The sequence below is a fragment of the Symphodus melops genome, assembly GCF_947650265.1.
Source record: "Symphodus melops genome assembly, chromosome: 1".
NCBI lineage: Eukaryota > Metazoa > Chordata > Actinopteri > Labriformes > Labridae > Symphodus > Symphodus melops.
Genome location: NC_136691.1, coordinates 42,998,246 through 43,022,679, shown reverse-complemented (window position 1 = coordinate 43,022,679; position 24,434 = coordinate 42,998,246). Strand labels below are relative to the sequence as shown.

The window sequence follows — 24,434 nt, the reverse complement described above, 5'->3', positions numbered from 1 at the left end:
ACTTGGTTAGACCTAACCATTTTCTCTTACCTGAAGATCTCTCTGATAAACAGTTTGATACGGTTATTTAACCAGAAACGGTGTCTACGTCACTCTCCCACCAGTCTTCATTGACAAAAACCTTAATTTTACTTTACAGGAAACAGAAGTTGCTGGTCTACTGCTGCCTCAATTGGTTTGTTTGTTTGAGTTCTTGTGCTCACCCCTGGTCATACACTTGGTCGCACCTGATCCTGCCTGGTTTTACAACTATTTGAACACTCTGTCACACCTAAACACCTGATCACATATGTGGTTACAAGGTTGATTCCACTTATTTTAAATATTGATATCTTGTCTTGGTTAGTCTTGAAAATATGTGAAACTTAGCTGTCACCCAAGCTGGGAGGCTCTCATAAAAGCAACTACTGGGATGCACTATGGGAAATGAAGGATTATGTGTTATTTATGCAAAACTTCAAGCTAGCTCCATTTATTCCGCACATCCTTCACAAGTGCAACTTACCTATTATAGGGACTCACTGAGCACAACTTTTTATAGGCTCTGTTAGAATAAGTAAAATATCCTGACTGAAGCATCATTCCCCTGTTTGTTTTGCAGCATCTTTACCAAGCTGACTGTGTGTGTGTGTAGTCCCCTGGCCTGTTTAACTATTGATGTACAGATGCAGTATTGATGCTATCATTTAGTCAGCTTGTCACAGTGAGACCTGTCTGGAACAACATGACAACCTGTGTGTGTAAATGTGTGTGTTTCAGGTTGTGATGAACCCTCAGAGGAAGATTATTTGGCCTGGAGGAGAGACAGAGAAACCAGTAGGATACCAGATGTCAACTAAACTGAAGGTACTCTGTCTGCACATGAAACTATGGAAAGATGTTAAGTAGAGTCCGCTCTGCATTGCTTTGACAAGTTTAAGGTTTAGTGTCAGAGCTTTGGCCAATGGTAAATCTGGACGTTATTTTATTTTCTTCTTTTTGTTTGACATTTAATTTCACAATAAAACATATAAAAACATAGATAGATAATATCCAGTGCAGAAAAGGCAGAAACCACTTATTAAAGCCTGCACCTTAATAATGTTAACATTTCACCAAATTAAAAAAAAAGACATAATTGACATTTAGTGGACTAATTTTAACAGACCAGGTGGAGCAGAAAGAAGAACTCGAGTTTTATTTTTAAGTTATGGGACGTTATTTACAGGGGCGGTATCTGTACCAGAAAACCCTGACCGGTTAGTCATAGCTCCCGGAGGCTTCAACATCATGAGACGACATTCGACTTTTACAGAATTTATAGAGTTAAACTGATAATCTAGCAGCATATTTTTCTTAAGTGAGGGTTACAGTTGAATATGACATATTCATAATATTTATAATATACCTTTTTTTCTGCCCAATCAGAAGCACACCAAAAGCAAATATAACAGGAACCAGTACTAAACTTTGAGCCACTGTTACCCCCAACAACTATAGTGTAAGAATGTATTTATTAAACCAATTGTGGAAATGTATTTTAATCGGATATATTGCAGCATAAAATATTTCAAGGCTAAAATTTGAACCAACACAAGAATACAGCAGAAATATTAAGTTTCATTCGCAGACGTCTGTACAGTTGGACTGCACACCATTCAGGTCTGAAATTGCAGCAAACAAGGGAAGTTAGGAATTTACACTACAAACCTGCAAGTGTATGTGTGCTTATTTCTGTGCAGATTGTTACGATCCATCAGGAGCCTTTTGTATATGTGAAGCCAACAAAGACTGATGGGACATGTAAAGAGGAGTACACTGTTAATGGAGTCTTAATCAAGAAGGTTATCTGTACTGGACCCAATGGGACCACCCCAGGTAATTACACACTAACAGTCATTGACTTTTTACACATGGTTTTAACCTCATCCCTCTTAGGCACTAAGCTGAATATAGAGAAGCTGGACCCAACTGGTCCTCACACAATTTCAAAATCAGGACATAACTTGTACCCGTGTGTGTGTGTGTGTGTGTGTGTGTGTGTGTGTGTGTGTGCGTGTGCGTGTGTGTGTGTGTGTTCCAGGTCAGCCCATTGTCCCTCAGTGTTGCTATGGTTTCTGCATCGATTTGCTCATCAAACTGGCGATGAGTATGAACTTCACCTATGAGGTTCATCTGGTGGCTGATGGAAAATTTGGCACGCAAGAGCGAGTGAGTATATGTCACCTTTTCCTTTTTTAATAACAGACAGTTTCCCTCTCGGTTTTTGCCTCTCAGGCAACACACATACTCTCACAGCTGTTTGACCTTCATGCTCCAATTCGCCTTTTGGAGGGTATTAAATGTTGATCTCAAACCTTAACCATGTTGGAGCCTTTAAAGCATCAGTGACTTATTTATAGAAGAAGTTATAATAATTGCTTCAGTGAGTCAGCCGGAAGCCATAAACAGGTTGTAATAGCACCCCCAGCAAATGCACTTGATCAAAGTGAGTCCTCTAAAATTGCTTGTAAATGTCACCGACAGGCCCATGCTGTATCGTCTGACAACATACCAGACAGGATCCTTACAGATAATGAGAGTAAGATGCATATCTAACCTGAAGTAGTCGTTGCATTCATACAGCCTGGATTAGTTAATATAATGTAAAATTTGTCAATTCAATATTAGATTTCTTTGCAGGATAATTATAAACCATCATATGACTGTTTTATTTTTCTGTTCCCCTGCTGTAAACACATTCTTTAGCCAGTTACCTTCTGTTGACACTACCCTCATTCATGTCCTTAGCACCATTGTGAGCAGTCATGTATGGTGACACAGTTAATGCAATTGGCAAGGAAATCTGTTTTAGAGCTCAGTAATATAAAAACACATTTACACTGCACATTGATATTCTATGAATCGATGCCATCAGCACCATCGATTCAATACTTGAACTACAAGAGTCAAGACAACGATAAATTTCCCTATCGATATTTTGTCTCACCCCTATTGCTCAGTGAGAACACAGTAAGGAAGACAGCTCCTTCCTTTGCCATGCGGTGTTACATCCCTCTAAGCTCTGACAGACATCTTTCGATGTTTTCATCTTGCTGTATCCTCTCTTTCAATGGGTTTGATGCAGCTGTTTGTATCTCCATCATGGAGGGAACTCTTTGTCACACAGCAGTCGGGTATGGAAACAAGCAGCAGTCCTTGTTTTCTCTGGATGATTTTGTGGAAATGTGATTAAAACTTGGCTTACTTTTATGTCACTGTGACTCTCCGTCTCTCTGACCTGTTTACTGATTCAACACCAGTATAGCGCTGAGGCTTGTTGCTATGGCGACCACTGCTCTGTCCCTGAGTCTGACCTTGTTGAAGCTGAGAGACATTTAGTCATTACCATCTCTCTCTCTTTCTGCTGCTCCAAATGACTCCATCTCTCCTCTCACCTCCTCCATCACTTCTTCCCCTCCCTTTATTTTCCCGACAGTCTGCTTTTTTTGTGATGCCTCCTCCTCTTCTCCTCCTCCCACTTTTCTCCTTTCACATGTTTCCCTTCCCCCTGTCTCTTGCTACAGATTTATTTTTAGTTTAAATATCTTCTTTATTTTCTGGGAGGATAAAAAAAATTCACAGATAGAATAAAAATCAAGGACAGATAAAGCATCAACTCAGGCAAGGTGCATCCCTCCTGAGAAGAGCGTGAGGCTTTTCTTCCAATCCAATCCAGAGTGCTTACAACCAAACATAAAGCAATCAAAACACAATAAGACACAAACGCCAATCTAAAAACATGAATATCTCTGACTGACACTGTCAAGCTGTTGAACATGTTTTAAACAGATTCTCTCCACTTGCTAGCATGTTCCAATGTTCTTTTCCACTCTTGTCTGGTTACGTTAATACTCGTAGCATTCATATTCTGGCCAAAAAAGAAAAAAGGTCAGTGAAACGTCTGACTGTTTTGCTTCTTCTGACATCGTATACACATTGTTCAGATTATACTGTGATTTCTGCAGTGTCCCTCTTAAGCCATGTCATGCCTCTGGAGACCCTTCACCCTCTCTTGTCTGACAGAGAACAGGCTTTAGCAACACCAAGCTCTGACTCCATCAGCTTTTGTCCGATGATGATATAGCCTCTCAGAGTGATGGCCATCTTTAGGGGCCTGCAGTGTAGCCAGCACTTAGCATTGACAGCATATAGATACCCTGAAGGGGTATCTATTTTTTGACTTATGTTTTATGTCTTTTAATTTATTTTTGTATTTTGTATGTAGTTTTTTTTTCTCATGTGAGCTGTAATGTATTCTATTTATCCTTCTGCACAGCACTTTGGTCAACTGTGGTTGTTTAAAAGTTCTTAACAAATAAAGGTGGATTGGATTGGATTGAAGAGTCAAATCCATTATCTCCTATTCCTCCTCCTGCTTAGACAAGACTCATTTGTCAATGTTTAGCTGAATCAGACACCCTTTGACCTCTGCAGGTGAACAACAGCAATAAGAAAGAGTGGAACGGCATGATGGGAGAACTGCTGGGAGGTCTGGCCGACATGATAGTCGCTCCCCTCACCATCAACAATGAGCGTGCTCAGTACATCGAGTTCTCCAAACCCTTCAAATATCAGGGGCTTACCATCCTCGTCAAGAAGGTGAGCAGCTGTGTCAGATCTACCCACATGAAAGCGCAAACGATGCAGATGATGCAAACTTGCTCTGCAGATAACACATACAATAACAATGTCATCAAAAAAGCAAAAGACAATTATTTTTGAAACAACCTGCAATCCGCTCATGGAAATGACAATATCTGAAAAACTTAAAAATGTTAAGAGTTTTAAAACCTTTTAATATTGGAAATGTGTGTTGTTGTGTTTTCATGTTTTGGGTCTAAAGCTTTATCTAAATCTTTCCTTTGTTTCTTTAGCAAAAATGTTCAATTTAAAAATAAACAACTTAACACATTCTGATATTGATGTACATTACATCATAGCTTAAGTTATATATTACTGAGCGGGATGCTTAAGTCGGGATAGCATCTCTCTCTCGCTCTGTCTCTCTATTTTCCCTCTCTATTGGCTTATTGTGTTAAATAAGTTTGTAATACCAACTGAAGTTGATCCTAGGACCTTGAATCAAATCAAATCGAAATCGTATTGGTGATATCTGCAAATGTAATATTGTTGTCCAAAGAATCGATCATGATGAAACCTGTAGTTTGTACCCCTTACAATGTGTATAAAGACCAATTAAGAAGCTGCTGTTGTTAGGGTTGAAACAAACATTCAATCAGACCTGACGTCTGGACGTCCTCACAGCTTAAATCACGTTGCTGTCATGCTGCTATGATCATTTGAGATATTTTGAGTCAGTGACCCAATTTACTGCTAGTGAGGGGCTCAACAGCAGGTTGGTCAATTGTTTCCATCGACCCTCCACACTTCTGATTCAGGGTCATATCTGGAGCCTCCACTGCTCTACTGGTTTAATACCTCTAATGGATCCAACAGGGATCATTAATTCCCTCTGGCTGGAGCATTAAACAGTTATTCTTTAATTATAGATAGTTACGGAGAGTTGGACATTAGTGCCTTTCTCATGGACAATATCAAAGTAATAGATAGATAGATAGATACTTTATTGATCCCGAGGGAAATTCAAGGCATCCAGTAGCAGTATACAGACAGGCAGGACACAAGACATTAGTTACAATACACACCCGCTGTCCCCCCTCCCCCCTGTATACAAATCCCCCAAACAGATTTAGCAGCCCCTATGTGACTAAGAATAAACATAATTATATGTTAAACCTGTGCAGTTAGCATTAGCATTAGACTTAAACTTATATAGCATAATGTACATAACCTGTGAGGAGAGAAAAATATGTGTTGGTTAAAAGAGACCTGTAAACAGTTAAAGAGCCTTAGAAACAAAGTGCTGACCTTCTAGAAACTAGTTCCATGTGCATGTACAGAGGTGTTTGAGCTTATGCCAGAGGTGTGAGTACAGTCATTAAACAGTCAATGCAGGAATGTAAATTGGCTCACCAACTTAAAGGAGCAGTGATTTGCATTAAGTGACCTAGACAATATGGTGAAACCAGGAGTGCTTAGGGTAATTATCGTTAAGTACCCAACTATTGATGGGCAGATTAGCATTAAGTGTTGGAGACAATAGAGTGAAACTACATAATACAAATTATTTATCATTCAGTTTAAACACTTTGTCAGTTCACTGGAAGATGGATGGGAGTCCAGCATGAATGCAACACATTGATTTTATTCTGCACGGTAATTGTGATGGGATTGTTAAAATGACGTGTTGTTTTTTCGTGTGTTCAGGAAATCCCTCGCAGCACTTTGGATTCATTCATGCAGCCGTTCCAGAGCACACTGTGGCTGTTAGTCGGTCTGTCGGTCCACGTGGTGGCAGTGATGCTTTACCTATTAGACCGGTTCAGGTAATTACACGAAAAGATAATAGAGGTGTAACAATCCATCGGTCTGGACCAATAAATCAGTTGGTGGAAAATTAATCAAATCGATGGAAAGTCAAAACAACGATTCACACTGCATCTTTATGATAATGATTTTAATTTGAACTTCCCACCAGTTGTTTGTTTGACAGCTAGCATACATTAGCAAGCAGCTGAGAAAAATAAAACAAGAACAAATACAGTAAGTTGTCTCTTGGAAAACATGACCATTAATGTGGAAATATTTTTTGACAACCACCTCCCCCATACTGTCATCATCTGTCATCCTACATGTATAACACAATTTACCAGTGCTATCCACCCATAGCTAAAGTTGTGTGATTAGTGAGTGATGCAGGTAAACAAAGAGAGAAGTCTGCTTTGCCTGCTTGGATGGATCCATCATAGTGCAACATGCAATGTTAAATAACATAAAAATAAGCTGCTTATAGTGATCTCAGCAGGAAAGCCCCTCTCTCTCTCTCTCTCTCTCTCTCTCTCTCTCTTTCTCTCTCTCTCTCTCTCTCTCTCTCTCTCTCTCTCTCTCTTTCTCTCTCTCTCTCTCTCTCTCTCTCTCTCTCTCTCTCTCTCTCTCTCTCGCGCGCCTTTTTACTGTATGTGAAATGTAACTGATTGTGGTCAATGGATACATGATATCATCTGAAATCAATCACAGACCCCTGAACTTAATCAGGATCACATAATGGCAGACTTTGTAATATCTGAAAACATTACATCATTCACTTTTTGGAGAAAGACAGGATCATATTTTATGGATGAAATGTTTTTAGTCCAAGCTTTCCTTGAATAACAAGTTTCTAGTGGGTGAGAATGTTTGCTTATTGCTGTAAGGAAGTTGGCTCAATATGTCCCAGACTGGAAGCTCACAACACCAGGGTGTAATGAGTGTTTACATCACTTGCAAATAAGATTTGGACTGCCAAGGCCTACAGGTTTTTAAGCCTGGGGCAGGAGGAGCACTGTTGGAATCAGAGCGAGTGAGCAGCCAACTTACCGCACCCCAGGCAACCCCAGAGTACATCAGTTATTGACTGACTGCCATGCAGGCTCTAGGAGCAGGATTAGGGCTTCTGATCCAACAAGCTGACAGGGAAAACGGCCTTCCTGCCAAGACTGCCTTCTCCATATTTTTGCCACAGTTTATGGTTGAACTAGCGACTTCAGAACCAAAAAGGAAATGGTGTTGACTGAGTGACCATGTCTAAGAGATGAATGAATGCTAACTTTGAAAAGACACTTATTGAACCTATCAACGGTGTGTTTGTTTTAAAATGAGCTGTGGTCAGGCAAAAACCTGGTCTAAAGGTCTGAAGTCTGTAAGAATAAAGCCAGGGACTCCATAAGTACATAACTGTTTACAGCCTACCTTTATTTGATGTTAAAAAACACAGGACAATACTTCATCTAGTTCAAGTCTAATCCTGTCGGTGTGTCCTAATTAATGAGGATATGCTTTAGTGCAGAGTGCGGACATATTTACCATATACCTTTCTTATTGTTTCTGATGACGCGGGAATAATTAAGAGAAATATAACTCCATTCAAACATCAACATATTTCATTCAATGTCCCGTGTGTGTTCTGTGTATTCAGGGGCTAAATGAAAGCAGAGAAGTGAAATGAGCCGGCCAGAGTTAACTCCATCTATGAATAAAAACTTAAATCTGCCATGTAAATCCACTTCTGAAAGGGATTGACACTCAGTTTGGTGTAATTCATTTTACACCAAAGCACACCTGGGTATGATCAAGCCACATAATCCATCCTGTTTGTGCTCTACGCCCAGATATCTCTCCATGTTTATACCAACATATAATCGGACACTCCCCAAATGCTTTACACCACTTAAATAGGGCCCTTAGACTCATTTAGAAAGTTTGAGTGCTGGGGAAAATAACAATAACTATCAACAATGTTTCTCGTAAGACCTGAGAAAACTGAACTAAGAAAACATACCTGTGTTCCTGCAGCCCGTTCGGAAGGTTTAAAGTGAATAGTGAAGAAGAAGAAGAAGATGCCCTCACCCTGTCCTCGGCTATGTGGTTCTCATGGGGAGTGCTTCTGAACTCTGGGATAGGAGAAGGTTGGTTGTCTTCTTATCTAACACATCCTGCCCTTCAGTCGTATCGATCACACTGATAATCTGTCTGTGTGTAGGAGCTCCCCGGAGTTTCTCAGCGAGGATTCTTGGTATGGTGTGGGCAGGTTTCGCTATGATCATCGTAGCTTCATATACTGCCAACCTGGCAGCCTTCCTTGTGTTGGACCGGCCTGAGGAGCGCATCACTGGCATCAATGACCCCAGGGTGAGACACTCAATTCTTCTCTTATTCTATTGAAATAAATCAACTATTTTCTGCATTTTAAACTTTTTACAAATTAATTGAGTCAAGAAAAACAACTGGCTTTGTTGTAAGTGCTCAAATCACCCAAATAAGTTTCCTTCACAGTGGATGAATTGGATGTATTTTGGTGTCACTGTGATTGCTCGATACTGAAACGAAGAAGGTCAGGACATCTTAAAAACTTAAACTGTCTGATTTTTGGCAGTACTTCCAGTTATGAATCGCTGTGAGGCAGGTCAGGGTTACTCCTGATGCTCTCTGCTCTGGTCACAGATGAAAGTAAAGCGGCAGACCAACAGGAGCAACAGTTTGTGCTGTTCAGGATTTCAAAGTATGAACAGGACTCAAATGTTTTTTTTTTCTCTCTGACTGCATAAAACCAGTTTTCACTTCACAGCTGATGAATAAAAAAAAAGATTAAATTGAAGCTTACAGGCTAAATTGGCTGACGTGGACATTTACTGTTCTATTGAGGTTTAAATGTTAATTTGGTTAAGGGATAGAGGTGATATTTGCCGGAAACACCCATCTGAACTCTGGTGATATCAAGCTGATATTTGACAGACAGACATTAGACCAAAGTATTGACGGATCTGTTGATGGATAAATTTATGACTATTGATTCCAAAATGAGAAATTATTGAAACTTGATCTTTCAGAATAGAAATTTGATTAATAAAATATAAAATGTGAGCCTATCGACTTTGTTCTGTGCTGTAATTGTTTTTAGCTTCGGAATCCGTCAGATAAATTCATCTACGCCACAGTGAAGCAGAGCTCGGTTGATATTTACTTCAGACGGCAGGTGGAGCTAAGCACCATGTACAGGCACATGGAGAAACACAATTACGAGAGCGCTGCTGAAGCCATCCAAGCTGTTAGAGACAAGTAAGCTGTTTATACACTTGGGATTATATCTGTCATACACTTGACTGGTTTGATCCACATTCATTAATCAATTGTATCTGCCAGACACATAATATTTGCTTCTCCTCCCTCTGTAGTAAGCTTCATGCCTTCATCTGGGACAGCGCTGTGTTGGAGTTCGAGGCATCGCAGAAGTGCGATCTAGTGACGACGGGAGAGCTTTTCTTTCGTTCTGGTTTTGGGATTGGAATGAGAAAAGACAGTCCGTGGAAACAGAACGTTTCTCTTGCTATTCTCAGGTATAAATAAACCCTACAAACATAGTCATATTTTTTCTACAATACCTAGTTGAGGCTATTTTGATAACCATGTGTTATGTATCTCACTGATCAACTTCTGACACTCCGATGGTACATTTATAATACTCAACTAATACTGTGCAGGTGCTCTGCGAATAGTGAATGTCCTCCAATTGAAGACTTTACTGACACTCTGTTTATATCCCTTTTTTGGTCAACATTTACCCTTCCAATTTCTTGCTTACACTTCCTATCATATGATCCCTGATACACCCATCTGATACATTTTAAATTCCCCACTGATAGTTATGTGATTGACAAGTGATATCTTTTGGAATACAGATACACAGTCTGATAACTTACTAATACCATACAACACACAGTAACCCTCAAGAAACCCAATGAATACCTTTGGTAAACTCTGCTTATTCTTTACCGTTGTGTCTATGAGACATAATGAACTATTAATACTCTGCATACCCTCTATTTGTGCCCACTTCATGCGTTTCTTATTCTCTAGTGATATATATTGCCCTCTAATGACTCATCAGTTTAACCAGAAATGTTAACATGTGTGGATGTTTTACTATTTTCACGTTCTTTCCTTAGCTCTCATGAGAATGGCTTCATGGAGGACTTGGACAAGACATGGGTTCGATACCAGGAGTGTGACTCCAGGAGCAATGCCCCTGCCACCCTAACCTTTGAGAACATGGCAGGTAAGACGCAGACTAATGGACTGGTGTGAATCATTTAAGTAGATGGTTAGCTTCTACATTCAAGATTTTAAAGTTCTTACATTTTAAACAATTCTGCCGCGATGTATGCAAGGTTTGTTGCATTGTATGCTCACAAAGCCGATGAAGGCAGTTTGATTTGACTAAAGTCCTTGAAAGCAGGTGAGAAGGGCTCAAATCTGATCTGTGGCTCCATTCAGGCAGCTCGTTCTCGACTCTTTCTCTCGCTAGTTTCTGACACTAACCACTGTCCTATATCTAAAAATAAGGGCATAAAAAGCCCTAAAATAAATCTTTCAAGCAACATAGCTTTTTATTACCTCAAATAACATCAATTGACTTTACCTATCCTCTCCAGGTGTGTTCATGCTGGTAGCTGGTGGCATCGTTGCGGGGATATTCCTCATCTTTATCGAGATTGCTTACAAACGACACAAAGATGCCAGAAGGAAACAGATGCAGCTCGCCTTCGCTGCAGTGAATGTCTGGAGGAAGAACTTACAGGTACCTGTCTTTACTCTTCTTTAAACATCTCTACCATACTGTACTGTAGGCTAATTCACTGTACCTAACTTTACTTTACTACACTTCTTTATTAGGCTGTTGTCTACTTTGATAAAAACTCTAACTTTACTTCACTACCAGCTCAATGCTAATATTATTGTACTCCACTTTTATTTTTTTTCCTAAACTTTATTCTAAAATTCTCTGCTGCACTGAATTAGAGGTTACTCTACTGTACTGTAATTAATCTAAGCTTGCTCTCTCTGTGCCGTACTCCACAATTGATTAGTAGAGTCTGGGGTTATTTCTCTGAATTTTCTGGACTACAATTGTATGTGTGGGTTTGGTCTTGAAAATTACATTCTGATCATTTTGGTACTTTTGTACCACGTTTTGAACTGTGCCTTGTATCAACGTTAGTCTTTAGTCAGTTGTTAGCCAAACAGTACCACTTCTTTTATAGCCACTGATTGTAAGTGCTTCTTTTGGCAAGTGCTATTTGCCTGCCGTCTACTTCCCTAGTAGTGTTGCAGTGGAACCGGCAAGCTACTAATTATGAAACAACTCACAGACTGGAAGAGGGAGAGAAAGAGTAAAAAGGAAAGTCTTTGCAGCCACTTTCAAACACCCTGAGACATATGCATGTTGATCTGCCTGGAGCCTGATTGGACAGACATTTTGTATCTCTACCTGAGCTGTGAGAAGAATTGAGGGACATAAATTCTGCTGCTCTGGTACTGGGCAGTGGTTTAATCTAAAGGCTGCATCCAAAGCTATGAAAATATTTAAAAATCAGGTTTAGTATCTCTGGAGCCACCACCGAGTCTCTGACAGGAATATTTATGATGTAGCTTGTAATGTCCTCTCAAATGCTGCAGCCTCACAGCATCCATGTTTGTATTCAGATTGTGGTTCAGAGCTGTCAGAATAATACAGGAGAGCAGTTCAATGAGGTATGATGGGAAATGTCCACAGAGATTCATCTGCCCACTGTCTCTATGACAAAACTCCTGTTTCAGCTGTTGTGGAATCATCAAATGTCAGAAAAAGATCTCAGAGAGGAAACATTGAATAGACATCTGTTTTATTGTGTGCTCTAAATTTACTGCTCAGGGGCAACTATTACTCATACTATATGCTCATTATCCCAATGTTTGCCTTTAGGACACACAATAAATGAAAAACAAAAAAAAATTTTATTGATGAAATTGAAGCAACAATATATTACATATTGAACGGTTCATTGCTGCTTTTAAGTCTTTTTGAGGGGAAAATAACAAAATTACACATTATACATCATATAAATATTAAATTCTCATTAAGAGATGTGCATCGATGGCTCAGCTTGTTGCCTGTAATTTTCAGCTCTTTGGTTCAGTGAATAATGAACAGTCATTCATATAATGAAGGTATAAATATACATGACATACTGTATCTGCCTCATCTATATATGTATGTGAGTAACATATCTGTGATCTCAGCTCTGTTCAGCAGGGACTGAAACAGTCATCAACATAGAATTTCATTTCTGTGTTTCACATCTAAGTTTAATGTGTCCCTGTTGTTGGGCGGTGTGTGATCAGTGAAAAACACCCAGAGGATCATCAAATAGACACACAGACAAGCTGGTGTACACACAAGACAATACATGTGAGGGAATCGAATTGCTTTATACCATACTGCATACATTGTAAAAAAAAAAAAAAAACTACATCACATACAGACAACCCAACCAAATACAGCAGCACTACCAAATTGTGTATCCATCCAAATAAAACACAGCTGAAAACAATAAAACCATTTACCATTTAGTCACCGATACTGTTTTGCTTTGGTGTTGGTTTGTATTGTGGTTCTCCAACACAACAAAAGACAAAACACAGCTAATCTGAAATTATAAGATAATAATGAAACATAACCAATTACAACAACACAACCCAGTACTGCATTGAAATCAAATATGATAAGTACAAATACCTCAAAACCCCGATATTACAACTCAATCAAATACCTTAACACAATGAAATACCTCAACAAACAAACAAAAAGATGTTCTACAACATAATGTCAACACATCCAACACACATGTTTTTTTGGAATGTAGTTGTGTATCTAAATTTGTTTATTTCTGTATCTGAATTGCTATGTGTTAAGTTCTTAGATCCCAGACGTTAGTAGTATCAATAAAACAGAAACCAAAGGCTGTCTGTGCACAGACAGGGAGACATTAACGCATTATCTGTCCATCTTTCCAACTTTTATGGCTGCCTGCAAATACCCTTGTATCTCCTTCGAAATAAAAACACTGCATGTCATTAAAGTTGCTGCAGCAGTTTTGTCGCTCATAAAAGATCAAATCAAACTTTATTGCTCTCTGTAGAGGTACACAGAGTGTCACTGCAGCAAGAACAGTTATGTAAAACTGAACATTATCATTAGATTAAGGCTTTGAGACATATGAATATCTGGGTGCTGCAGTTATCAAATCATGCAAAATCCTTCCTAAACATTTTAAGAAAACAGTGTGATAAAATAATGTTAGATTATCTCAATTATAACAAAAAATAGGGAAGAATAAACAAGGTAGAACATGTAAATACATAAAGAATGTCATAACTTAAAAGTTATAGAAGTTTTCTAATGAATTTTACTGAGCAAGCTATTTCCTGTGTAGCCTTACACATTTGATGGACCAACTGAATTACAGACAGCTACAAATGAGCAAAAGAGACTTAACATTTTAAATAAAGTCTGATAAAGCCTCAGAAGTTTGAATACTGACGTGGCTATTACAGTTATTACAACATGGCAAATGTAAGGCTTATTTTGAGAATCAATTAATAATACTGATTACTTTGTTGATCTAGCAATTAATCATTTGTATAAAGATAAAGCAGTTCAACAATTGAGGATAAAATAAAATCACACTAACTGTAAAAGAATCCTACAGGCAGCTGTTGTAAAGTGTAAGGGCTGTGTACCATTGTAAAATGATATAAACTACAAAACAAGATGGTATTTTATATGAAAAAGGAGGTTTGTCGTCAATTTTGATTGTTATCTTTTTACTGTTAAACTTGCACTACATTTTTAAAGAAACATAGTAAGAAGTAAGCAGATATTCAGAATTCAGTGATAAAAGTTTTTTTTGTGTTGATTATTCTTTAGGGGGGAAATCAAACACTAGTTCCTCTATAGGTTAAACCATGAAGCAAAGCAGGCTCTATTATCATTCTATGGGAAAAATAAAATCGTTTTCTTGTCAAGAACCTGTTGGGCCAGTTAAATGATGGAAGATTCACAGATGCACAAGCTGTTTGTGCTTCATAATGACTGATTATATAACTGTTCATGCGCACACATGAACAGAGACGAAACCTGCTCGGATTTTTTCTGTTTCCCAGTCTTTGTTCCAGATGTTTTGCAGCCTTGCCAGCAGCTGGGACTGAACACATTAATAGTCATCAATTCTCTGCCTGGATTAGCACATCAAACACTAGCTACTAAAGGCTAACTGCTAGCAGAGGATGATTAGCACTTCAAACAGCTGTGTCCTTAGGCGTGGAGTTAGCTGAGCTGGATTAAGGAATAAAACACAGCAGCTATGAGAGAAATGCAAGACAAAATGCAAATGAGCTGGAGATTTGAAACCCGTTTTTAGAGCAACTCACACAGCCAGCCTTTTAAACAGACAGATGTGCACTGACATAAGAGAACATTGGTCTGATAACAGCCTATAAACCAGAATATATTACAATTATTTTTTTTTTTACAATTTTACTGTAATTTTTACACTTCTCAAATGGTGTTCTGGTGGTAAATTTTTTCTTGTTATGATGAATGTTCAGGGATGAATCTCTAGTACGACTGCTTATAGATTAAACCTTGGCCAAAGGACAACATCTTGTGTGTAACAGACAACACACACCAATTCCTGGCAAACTAAAAAAAGGTAATGATATGGGCAAAAGCAGTGCTAAAGTACTTGCTAAGGCTCAATGTACCACCTACATATCAAGAGAAGCTGTGATTGGGCTCAATCAATCTTTAATCGTATTGCAATTTATAAAAAATGTTATCTTGAGACACTTTACAAAAGAGCAGGCATTGCTTTATTACAAAGACCCAAGAAAAACTTCCTCTCACTTATGAATTGGAAAGATCAATTTAATAGCTTTGAATTATTAGATTATGTTGTGTACATCCTCATCAAGGGGCTGAAACCTGTGAGATGGATAGCCAGTGTTAGCATACCTTGATTTACCTTGTCTGAATGATTGCATTGACTTGTTCGCTCTTATTTCTATTGCTGCACTTTTAAAGACTAAAGGTTGTTTTTTAACCAAATTTGTGAGTTTCAGTACAGTAGAGTACAGTACAGTAGATGAAATACAAAATTAACAACGCTTAAAAATGTTGCTAGCTGGTGCATCATGTAATAGTGAGGTCAGACCTTCAAACCTTCAGTTTCAGATGTGAATAAATGGGACACCTTTGATAATGTTTAGTGTTATCTGACAGTTTAAAGGAAGGAACAGTCTTTTTTATTCTATTTATCATGTCTTTTCTTTCACTGACTGATGCTGTGATCAAAGTCTTCCATTGTTCAGTTGCTGATAATGGACATAAAAGTTGGGCAATGTAGAAATGGGTCTAGGAATATCTTTGTGGAACCTTTTATCTGTGTTGACATTATAGTCTGAGTGTGTTTTCTGCTTCAGAAGACACTGCTTCTAATTTATAACTAATGTTTACTGAATTGTTATTTTCCATTTCAAACTGAATGTGTTCAAGGTTTAAATAATCCACTCCAGGGCTGGGTATGTTAAGAATGCCTCTATCTGTAAAGCAGAATTTAATGTTAACATTCACGTTTCCGTGCTATTCTTTTCATATATAGTCTGGTGGTATTTGTATTCTTCTTCCCCTCATCAAACCTCAGTCACACTAACAATTAATGTTTTCATTGTAAAAAAGAAAAAATCCATAAAAAGAATAAGCTTCAAAATGTAATTCAAATATTTGTAATGAAAGGACACGTTATCATACTGGTATAGCTTTTCATACACTGTGGAGACTGTGCCATGTGGGCCAAAACAAGATTATTCAATAACAATCTATTAGTAAGAGGGATTGTTGTCCTCTTTAGCTACTCTGTATTGAAAGCTTAGTTTTTTCTGTGGTTGGCGTCATTAAAAGTAACAACCATGTGCTGCAGCTCCACATAGTGTTCAATAAGGACCGCCGTTATCCGCGGCTCTCTTTGCCCTCCAGGCCTCAACACGAGTCATGTGACTGAAAGCTTTGAACGGCACATTTTTCACTTATTATTTAACCAAAAGACTAAACCAACAATCCCTGAGATATACTCCTGTAAGTAGTGAAATGTTTCTGAGCTTTTGTTTGGCCTAAGATGAAAATGTGGTTGCCCACAAGTTATTAGTGAAAGGCCTCTTCATGCCTTATATTTGTAAGGAATTGGCCACAGTTTTATTTAAGAATCAGAATCAGGTTTATTGGAAAGTTGGTTTATAGTTGCATTGTGGCGAGTAAAACAATAAAATACAAAATAGAAACCAAAGTGAATAACTTAATGTCTACTGTGAAGAAACTATGGAAACAAACTTGAATTTGTCTCTTTCAATCAATATAAAATCACATCATATGTTGGGCTTTTATTGAGATATGTTGACAGGAAGAATAAACAAGAGTATACCAGACTTATTTTTCTTAAGTAAAAGTTCTCAAGCCGGTGAGTATATTTTCATTGTGATACCCAGCCCTGATCTGGCCATGTCTGTCCTGCAACCATAGATTTGCAAAACTCACACAGGTGGACACTTTCTTTAAGACAATGGAGAAATGTGTATCGCAAAATCCAAAGTCAAAAATGTATGTTTCATTCAAGCCAAAATGGAGATCTTTTTGTAATCTCAACAATTTGGTGAATTGAACTTACCAAACCAACAACTTTGGCTAGTTTTAGGTAAAGAGACATTTTTTTCCTTATTTCAAAAAAAAAAAATCTTAAGTGGACTTTGTTTCTTTCTAAGAAACACAGTGATGAAATAAAAAAAAACACAAATCAGAAAATGGTTTTGCTTGTTAATTGGTTGGGACGAGACATGATGTTTTGACTTGTGTAACTCAATGTCTGGAGTAACTGGTCAAAACCTAAAATGTCTTTTTATAATGTAAGAGATGACACACCATGTTGACCATTAGTCATGTGTTGTTGCCCCTCCCCCCTCCACATGTAATATGTACACACAGACACAGTGTGACAGATGGCATTATAGCAGCGCCGTGTTGGTATAATGATCTGATGTGTTGAGGATCTTCACTACTTCATTCTGGGATCATCCTCCATCTTTGTTTCCCCCGTCACTTCCATCCAACACCCATCGGTTGTGTTTGATTTTACTTTGTGTGACATAAACCCTGTGTGTTAGCCTCATGTCGTTAATTTACATGCTGCTTTGTGTTTTTATCGGCGGTAAAACAGAGTGAAGCTCTAATGTTTTACTGAAACATCATTCCATCAGAAACAGGGACGAGCCTGCAGGACAGGGCTCACTCACACACACACACACACACACACACACACACACACACACACACACACACACACACACACACACACACACACACAGCTAGGACATACCGTAGGCAGGTAGTGATGTACATTTGTTCAGTGAGGCAGAAAGACTGTGCAGGCAGGGTGTTATATAATCAGCAGATGGTCAGCACCGCACACACGCATTACACACACTTCACAAAATACACACATATTTCAAACATCTACTGTATTCATAAACAAGAGTATTACCACTATACTATTAAATACAGTACTGTATTTAAATTTCTACTTTCTTCATACTGTTATGACACAAAAAATATTAATAAACTATCAAATATAACTATCAAATATTATTTTATAATATACACATTTTACAAGTTACTAATTATAGATATAAACAATGAAATATTGTACAATATAATAGTTGAAAATAGAATATATCCATTTTATTCATTATTAAACCAAGCTAGGCAATATTAGATTCTGAACGACATGACAACATGTTTTTATAATAATTATTTATTTACATTAATTACATTACATTTAATGTGTGATACTCTGAACCTTGTATTGTATTGTTCAACACTGTTGAATTACTGTATAATATGTCATCTTTTTTTAACATTGCTCCACGTTATGATCTGATACAACTATGTGCAGTATAATGCAGGAAAGTTATAAACTGCGCACATTTTCTCCACTCTGCAATACATTATGACATTATATCACATGGTGCTATTACTGTATTATAGTTACTCACAAAATGAGCTGTTTTTTATACATTGACACCTTACACATCATGTTTATGATTCTGTAGGTACTACACTAATATTTTTAGTCTCCCTATACAGTACTGTCATAAATGCTTTTAGTGTATTTTATGATATTATGGTATACCACTGTTGTACTAAACTGTGTTATACTAAATTATACCATATAATAAGTGTGTGTTTGTATGTCTATCGTAGTGTAGCCTCTGTGAGCTTAACATTAGAACTCCACACACTGACTTAAAGACTTGACATGATACTACATGACACCTCTTGATACAGCATCCCACAGTGATAGAGGTGTGTAGTCGTGAAGCAGCGCTCAGTGAGAGTGTCTCTGCTGCGTGTGTTAATGTGTGTGTGCACCTATCATATCATTTATTTTAGGATAGGAAAAGTGGTAGAGCAGAGCCCGAGCCCAAACTGAAAACCTCTTTTAGGTCCATCACTTCGACCTCCGACCTCAAACGCCGTAGGGCCTCCGGGGACACCACGGTAAGGAGATGAAGACCACCTACCCTGTTCCTTCTCCTGTCCTCCTCTTCCATCCTCTGTCCTATTCTCTTCCTCCATCCTCATTGACTTTAATATCTCCACCGCATCACTATGTCTTGTTCTTCTCTCTCCTCTTAGTCAGCCTCTCCAATTTTTTTCACATTTTTCTCCCATCAACAAAATGTGTTTTCTTTGTCATTTTTTATTTCTTCTTGTCATCTATGCCTCTCGCCTCCTTCCTACTTTCCATTCCTTTCCTGTCAACTCATACCCTGCCTCATCATCTCCTTGCTGACTCACCATGATCGCCCGTCTGTCAGTCAGCCATCTTTGGCTTACGTTCTCCGCCAGCCTATCTGTCGCTCAAAGAGACAAAAAACAGACAGAGAATCAGATTGAAGGCAAAAAGCATCCGGTTTGATCCGTCAGCTTAGGTCAGGGCTCGTGCTGTTGCTGGGTTTATATTTCTCACACTTTAAAAAGCCGTCCTCTTGCAAAGGAGAAGTGAAGAGGGTCAGACTGTGTGGTCTCTTCTCTCCTGTGGACCTTTTTTCCTCTCACCCCTCCTCTCTGATTTTGTCCTGTGCTTTTGTCCTTGTCTTGTCTTGTCTTGTCTGTCTCTTCGACCTCCCTGTTTTGTTATTATTCCTGTCCTTTCTCCTCTGTCATCTCTGTCCCTTCATCTCACTAAAATTATCTCACAGACCTTTTCAGAGTCTTTTTTTTGTTATTCTTTGGCTAACAATCAACTCTTGTTCTCTCAGGTTGCACTGCAGTAGCATGTTTTTTCTCCTCTAACTTGTCTCATTTTCAGCATCCTATTGAGGCGACAGTTTTAGGAGATGGTGAATTAAAGCTGTCAGACGCGATGATGTGTCTGAGCGTAAATGGCTTCTCCCTTGGCTAATAAATGACATATTTTTACAGCTCTGCTCTTCCAACAGGAATCTCTGCCTGAGTCACACTGACTTCATTAAAAAACTATAACTCTGTATTATTTCTGTCTTAAGTGCCGATAATTTTGACGTCTGTGGCTGCTCTCATCAGCATCACATTTTTATATTTGTCCTCAATTTGAAAGCAATACATCACTTTTGTGCCAAACTCAGAGATATTTACGTTTGGTCCTCAAACATTTATTTTCTAAAAAAAGAAGGGATTCACCCCTATCAGAGACAGGGTGGTCTTGTATTTAGTTTGTGAAATAACTTTCCAACCTTCATACAATGAATGATCTAAAATGTGCCAAATCTTTTGTGATGGTTCCTTGTCTTTTAAACCCACAGCTGTTGGCCATTTTGGATCCCCTCTCCCTCAGATATCCGGTTTATTGTACTGTGATGGGGTTTAAAATGCATCAAAAAGTCCAAAAGAATCTTTTCTCAGGGTTCAAACTCTCACACAGTCCGTCACTGAACATTAATACATGTTACGCAGCTTAGTAATTGTGTTGATGTTCAGTAACAGGCAGTGACAGCTGATTTAGTTTTGATGGGGAAGGAGGGTCTCATTTCTCTTTGTGATCATCTATCTTTTTTTTCTATGAGTGTTTTTCCTCTCTCAGTGGATTTGAATGGTGTCTAGAATACATGCTATACTACACACACACTGCCTCTATCCTCCTCTGCAAGCACGACTGACCTGTAGCCTCAAGGCACTCACAGCTTCCTGCTCAGACTGCTGTATGTCACTGTCACTGACAGAGGGTCTACCAGGTCTAAGGGCCATTTATCAGTAAATCTATTAAACACTAGAAAATGTTCCAGAGTGAAGTCTTTATGTATCATGTTTTAATTGACCAAATGTCCAAAATACAATGACACACTGTTCACCATGATGAATCCCTCAAACGGTAACTTGATTATTATAGCAGGTCAATTTTTGTCAATACACTAATTGTCTCAGATCTCTCAGTCTATTAACACACAAACAATATTATTAAAATCTTATAGATGAAGCAAGTTTACAGTGCTTTGATGAAAAAAAAAAAAAAAAACAGGATCGGTCACAGAGTAGAACCCAAACATGGCCAGACAAGTGTGACAGTATGAGAGCACAGTCTACAGGACGATAAACAAACAGGACAAAACAAACAAAGAAAACAAAGAACGGAGGAAATAAGTAAAAAAAGGTTTGACAAAATAAAAAGTGATCACATAACGTAAAGCTAATCTATAAAGATTATTTAAATTAAGTGATAAAAAAAGATGTCACTGATTCTACCAGCTGAATATGCTCAGGCATGTTGTCTTGACTTTTGAATGACATTGCAACAACCAAAATCCTACTCCTCCCCCCCCCCCCCCCCCCCCCCTTCTCCTCCAGGATCTTCGGCTTGAAACTTACAATTTACAGTTCCAAAACAAACTGTGAGACAAGTTTCCAGGTTACAAACTCCAGTTCACTATTCCCATGATAAATCGTTTTTCTCAACACTTTATAACCTGCTTTAATAGAAATGTTGCTTATAGACAGGGATGTTATAGAAATTGCAATATGATCGCAGAAGTTTCACAAAATAAAAGGGAAGAAAATAGTCAGTGGTACTGAAGGAGAACATCTGTGTTTTGATGATTACATACAGCCAGGAGGAAACAGTTGCTTCAGTTAATTGAGCTGGCAGCCGTGAAACAGGATGCAACAAATACTGGGGGCAAATTCACCCAATTAAAGTCCTGTATGTCAACTGTTAGTATTTACTTTTTATTGCTGAGCTCAGTTTATTATTCTATGGGCCTGATTTACTGAAAGTTTGCATGTCTTAAAACGTGTGCAAACTTGATACCACCATAAAATAATTTGTTATCTGATCTACTAACAGCACACAGTAAGGATTTTGTCTTTTATATGAGCAAAATAACACACATTATCCATTGAGTACATTTGCCTGAATGAATATGCAATATGGGGCGTTTCTAGTGTACAAAATACTGGGAGAAGAAAATGCAAACTCACAAGAAGTGAGTACCCTCTAAAGCCCCCTGCTGCCATGCTGTAGGACGCTCGCATCGGGGGACCCCCGTGTTCGATACCTCTTGCCAGTGCATTTATTGTATGTCCAATCAGACACACTAATACTACATAATACTACACCTGTACTTATTTTGCGCTAGCAGTCATCCTGCTTTCGAAACACTCGTGAACCAGTAGAACCAGTAGAACACGCAAAAGCCTGATACTACCCCCCAGGTTTGGACCTGTTATCATCCACACATATTTTCTACATATATCACCTGCAAATGGCCATCAAGCAAACGTGCACATTTTTTTGAATAAACACGCAATTTATTACTCTTTTATTGTGATCTTAGTAAATCAGGCACTAAGTGTTTAACAGCAGAGCCGTAATCCTCTAGAGATGAAAAAAGTAAATTCTTAAAAAGTAAATGCTCTGTTTGAAACCAAAAAAAAAATCTGATATCTCCCATCACAGCAGTTGTGATTTGCAGCTGCCCATATCTGTTAGTTTGCCTATATAGTTGTTTTTTACAAAGACTCTGTACATACAGAGTTACAAGTCGAAGCACAGAAGTCACACAACGCCACAGAAATTCCAGATTAAGCCTGTGCTATATAACTTTGTTTTGCAAGGTAACATTACTGTCTTTGCCCATTGAGTCTCAAGAACAATGTAATGGCTCTTAATTACTGAAAAATCTGTAATACAATTGTGTATTATTTTTTTTGATTCTATAAACCCCCAAATATTCACAAGAGCCCTGTATTTAACATACTCCCATTTCCCTTTGATTCAAACCTTTCTTTACTGTTTTCAAGAAGAAGAAGAAACAAACTTTCAAGAAAATGTTTCCAGTGAAATTAAAATCGTGCAGAATCTGACATCCGCCATCATGGCACCGAGGTTGGTATTTAAGGTGTTGAATTAATGTGTGTGCCTCTTTTGCTCTCTTTCTCTCTTTCCTTTTCCTTTCCTTTTTGTTCCTCTTTACGTATGAAGCCGTACCCGACTGACATCACCGGCCAGCTGAACTTATCTGATCCCTCCGTCAGCACTGTGGTCTGAGAGAGAAAGAGAGAACTTCACTGCTGCTTCTGAGCCTCACTCACACATACAGACCCTCTGGACAAACATACATATTACACGAGCTCAAATACACATACATTATATGAATAAACACACATCATGTAAACATACACAGATGGACAGACTGAACCTCCTCTGAGAGAAGAAGGAGAATATGATGGCAACACACTGTGCCAACACATGCACACACTCAAACACACACCATCTGCTACCAAACATAGACCATACACAAACTTAACACACACACGCACACACACACACACACACACACACACACACACACACACACACACACATGCACACATAAATACCCGCCTTGCTCTGCTTGTAGCTGTAAGCCTCCTCCTACCAGAGGGTCTTATATGTAGAAATAGCTTTTTCAAATAGGTTTTATTTTGGTTGATGTCATCGGTGTTGTACAGTTCAATCTGTTTTCTGTTTGTCACACTGATTGATCGCACTTATCAATCGGACTGATCAGTTACCTGAACTAATTCACCTCGCCTTGAAACTCGAACTCCAACTATCAAAATGTTTCCTTCAAGTTGAAACACAGATCTGTTGATGTATCAGGAACATGTTGATTTATCAGGAACCAATGGATTGATTGGTACCAAGTGATCAAATGGCAACCTTGTCAATCCTTTCTTGATCAATCTGAAATTCTTCAATCAATCAGGAACTCTGTAACCCATTAAGAACTTGTTGATGGTTCTTAAACTCAGTGATTGATTGTGAAATGGTCAATCAAAAAAGGTACCCGATTAATTGAGAACCTGTTCATCGGTAAAGAGCCTGTTGATCAATCCTGAGCCCTGATCAGGTTGTGATAGGTAAGTCAAGCCTCTGGGACAGGAAGTACCTTAAATTCAGCACCACAGATGTGTCATGGATCTCTGAATCAATCTTTATGGATCTTTTATGGCTATCCACAAATGAGGCTCATGGGTAATGAAGTCTTTAGAGACACTGAAACTAACAGAGTGGAGTCTGTGGTCTGCCATGACGGAACCTGACATTCAATTTGGTTCATTGATTCAAGAAACGGATTGTTGTGTGCTCAGTCCCCCTTTCCCCTAACAATGACCTGTAACAGCCTATCATTTATGTGTTTATAGATATAATATACCAGAACGCCTAAGAGGCCCATTTAAAAAGTCAATATGAATATTCTCAAACTGATATAAGAAAATTAGATTTAATCTGTTATGTTAGTCAATGCTTCACTGCCCTTAAATTCTTAGCTTAGTAAAGGATGTAAAGTAAAGTGGAAAAAGTCAAACATTGTACTTAAATTACCATACACATAGTTTCAGTTGGCTCTAAAGT

General features: G+C 38.4%; 1 protein-coding gene across 3 annotated transcripts in view; it reads left to right on the top strand.

Moving 5' to 3' along the window:
- The window catches only part of grin1b (glutamate receptor, ionotropic, N-methyl D-aspartate 1b), a 53,522-nt gene extending 30,152 nt beyond the window's left edge, over positions 1-23,370 (top strand). For 2 of the 3 annotated variants that reach the window (XM_079349350.1, XM_079349349.1), the window contains 12 exons: positions 760-846; positions 1,722-1,857; positions 2,063-2,190; positions 4,456-4,620; positions 6,310-6,428; positions 8,434-8,546; positions 8,621-8,769; positions 9,539-9,696; positions 9,813-9,974; positions 10,584-10,693; positions 11,070-11,215; positions 23,019-23,370. In XM_079349350.1, coding sequence (XP_079205476.1) covers positions 760-846; positions 1,722-1,857; positions 2,063-2,190; positions 4,456-4,620; positions 6,310-6,428; positions 8,434-8,546; positions 8,621-8,769; positions 9,539-9,696; positions 9,813-9,974; positions 10,584-10,693; positions 11,070-11,215; positions 23,019-23,084 — 1,539 coding nt within the window. In that variant the 3' untranslated portion in view covers positions 23,085-23,370. Of the gene's footprint in view, positions 1-759; positions 847-1,721; positions 1,858-2,062; positions 2,191-4,455; positions 4,621-6,309; positions 6,429-8,433; positions 8,547-8,620; positions 8,770-9,538; positions 9,697-9,812; positions 9,975-10,583; positions 10,694-11,069; positions 11,216-18,952; positions 19,061-23,018 lie in introns of all 3 variants that reach the window. The other variant, XM_079349351.1, reaches the window with a different exon arrangement.
- Positions 23,371-24,434: the final 1,064 nt, after the last annotated feature.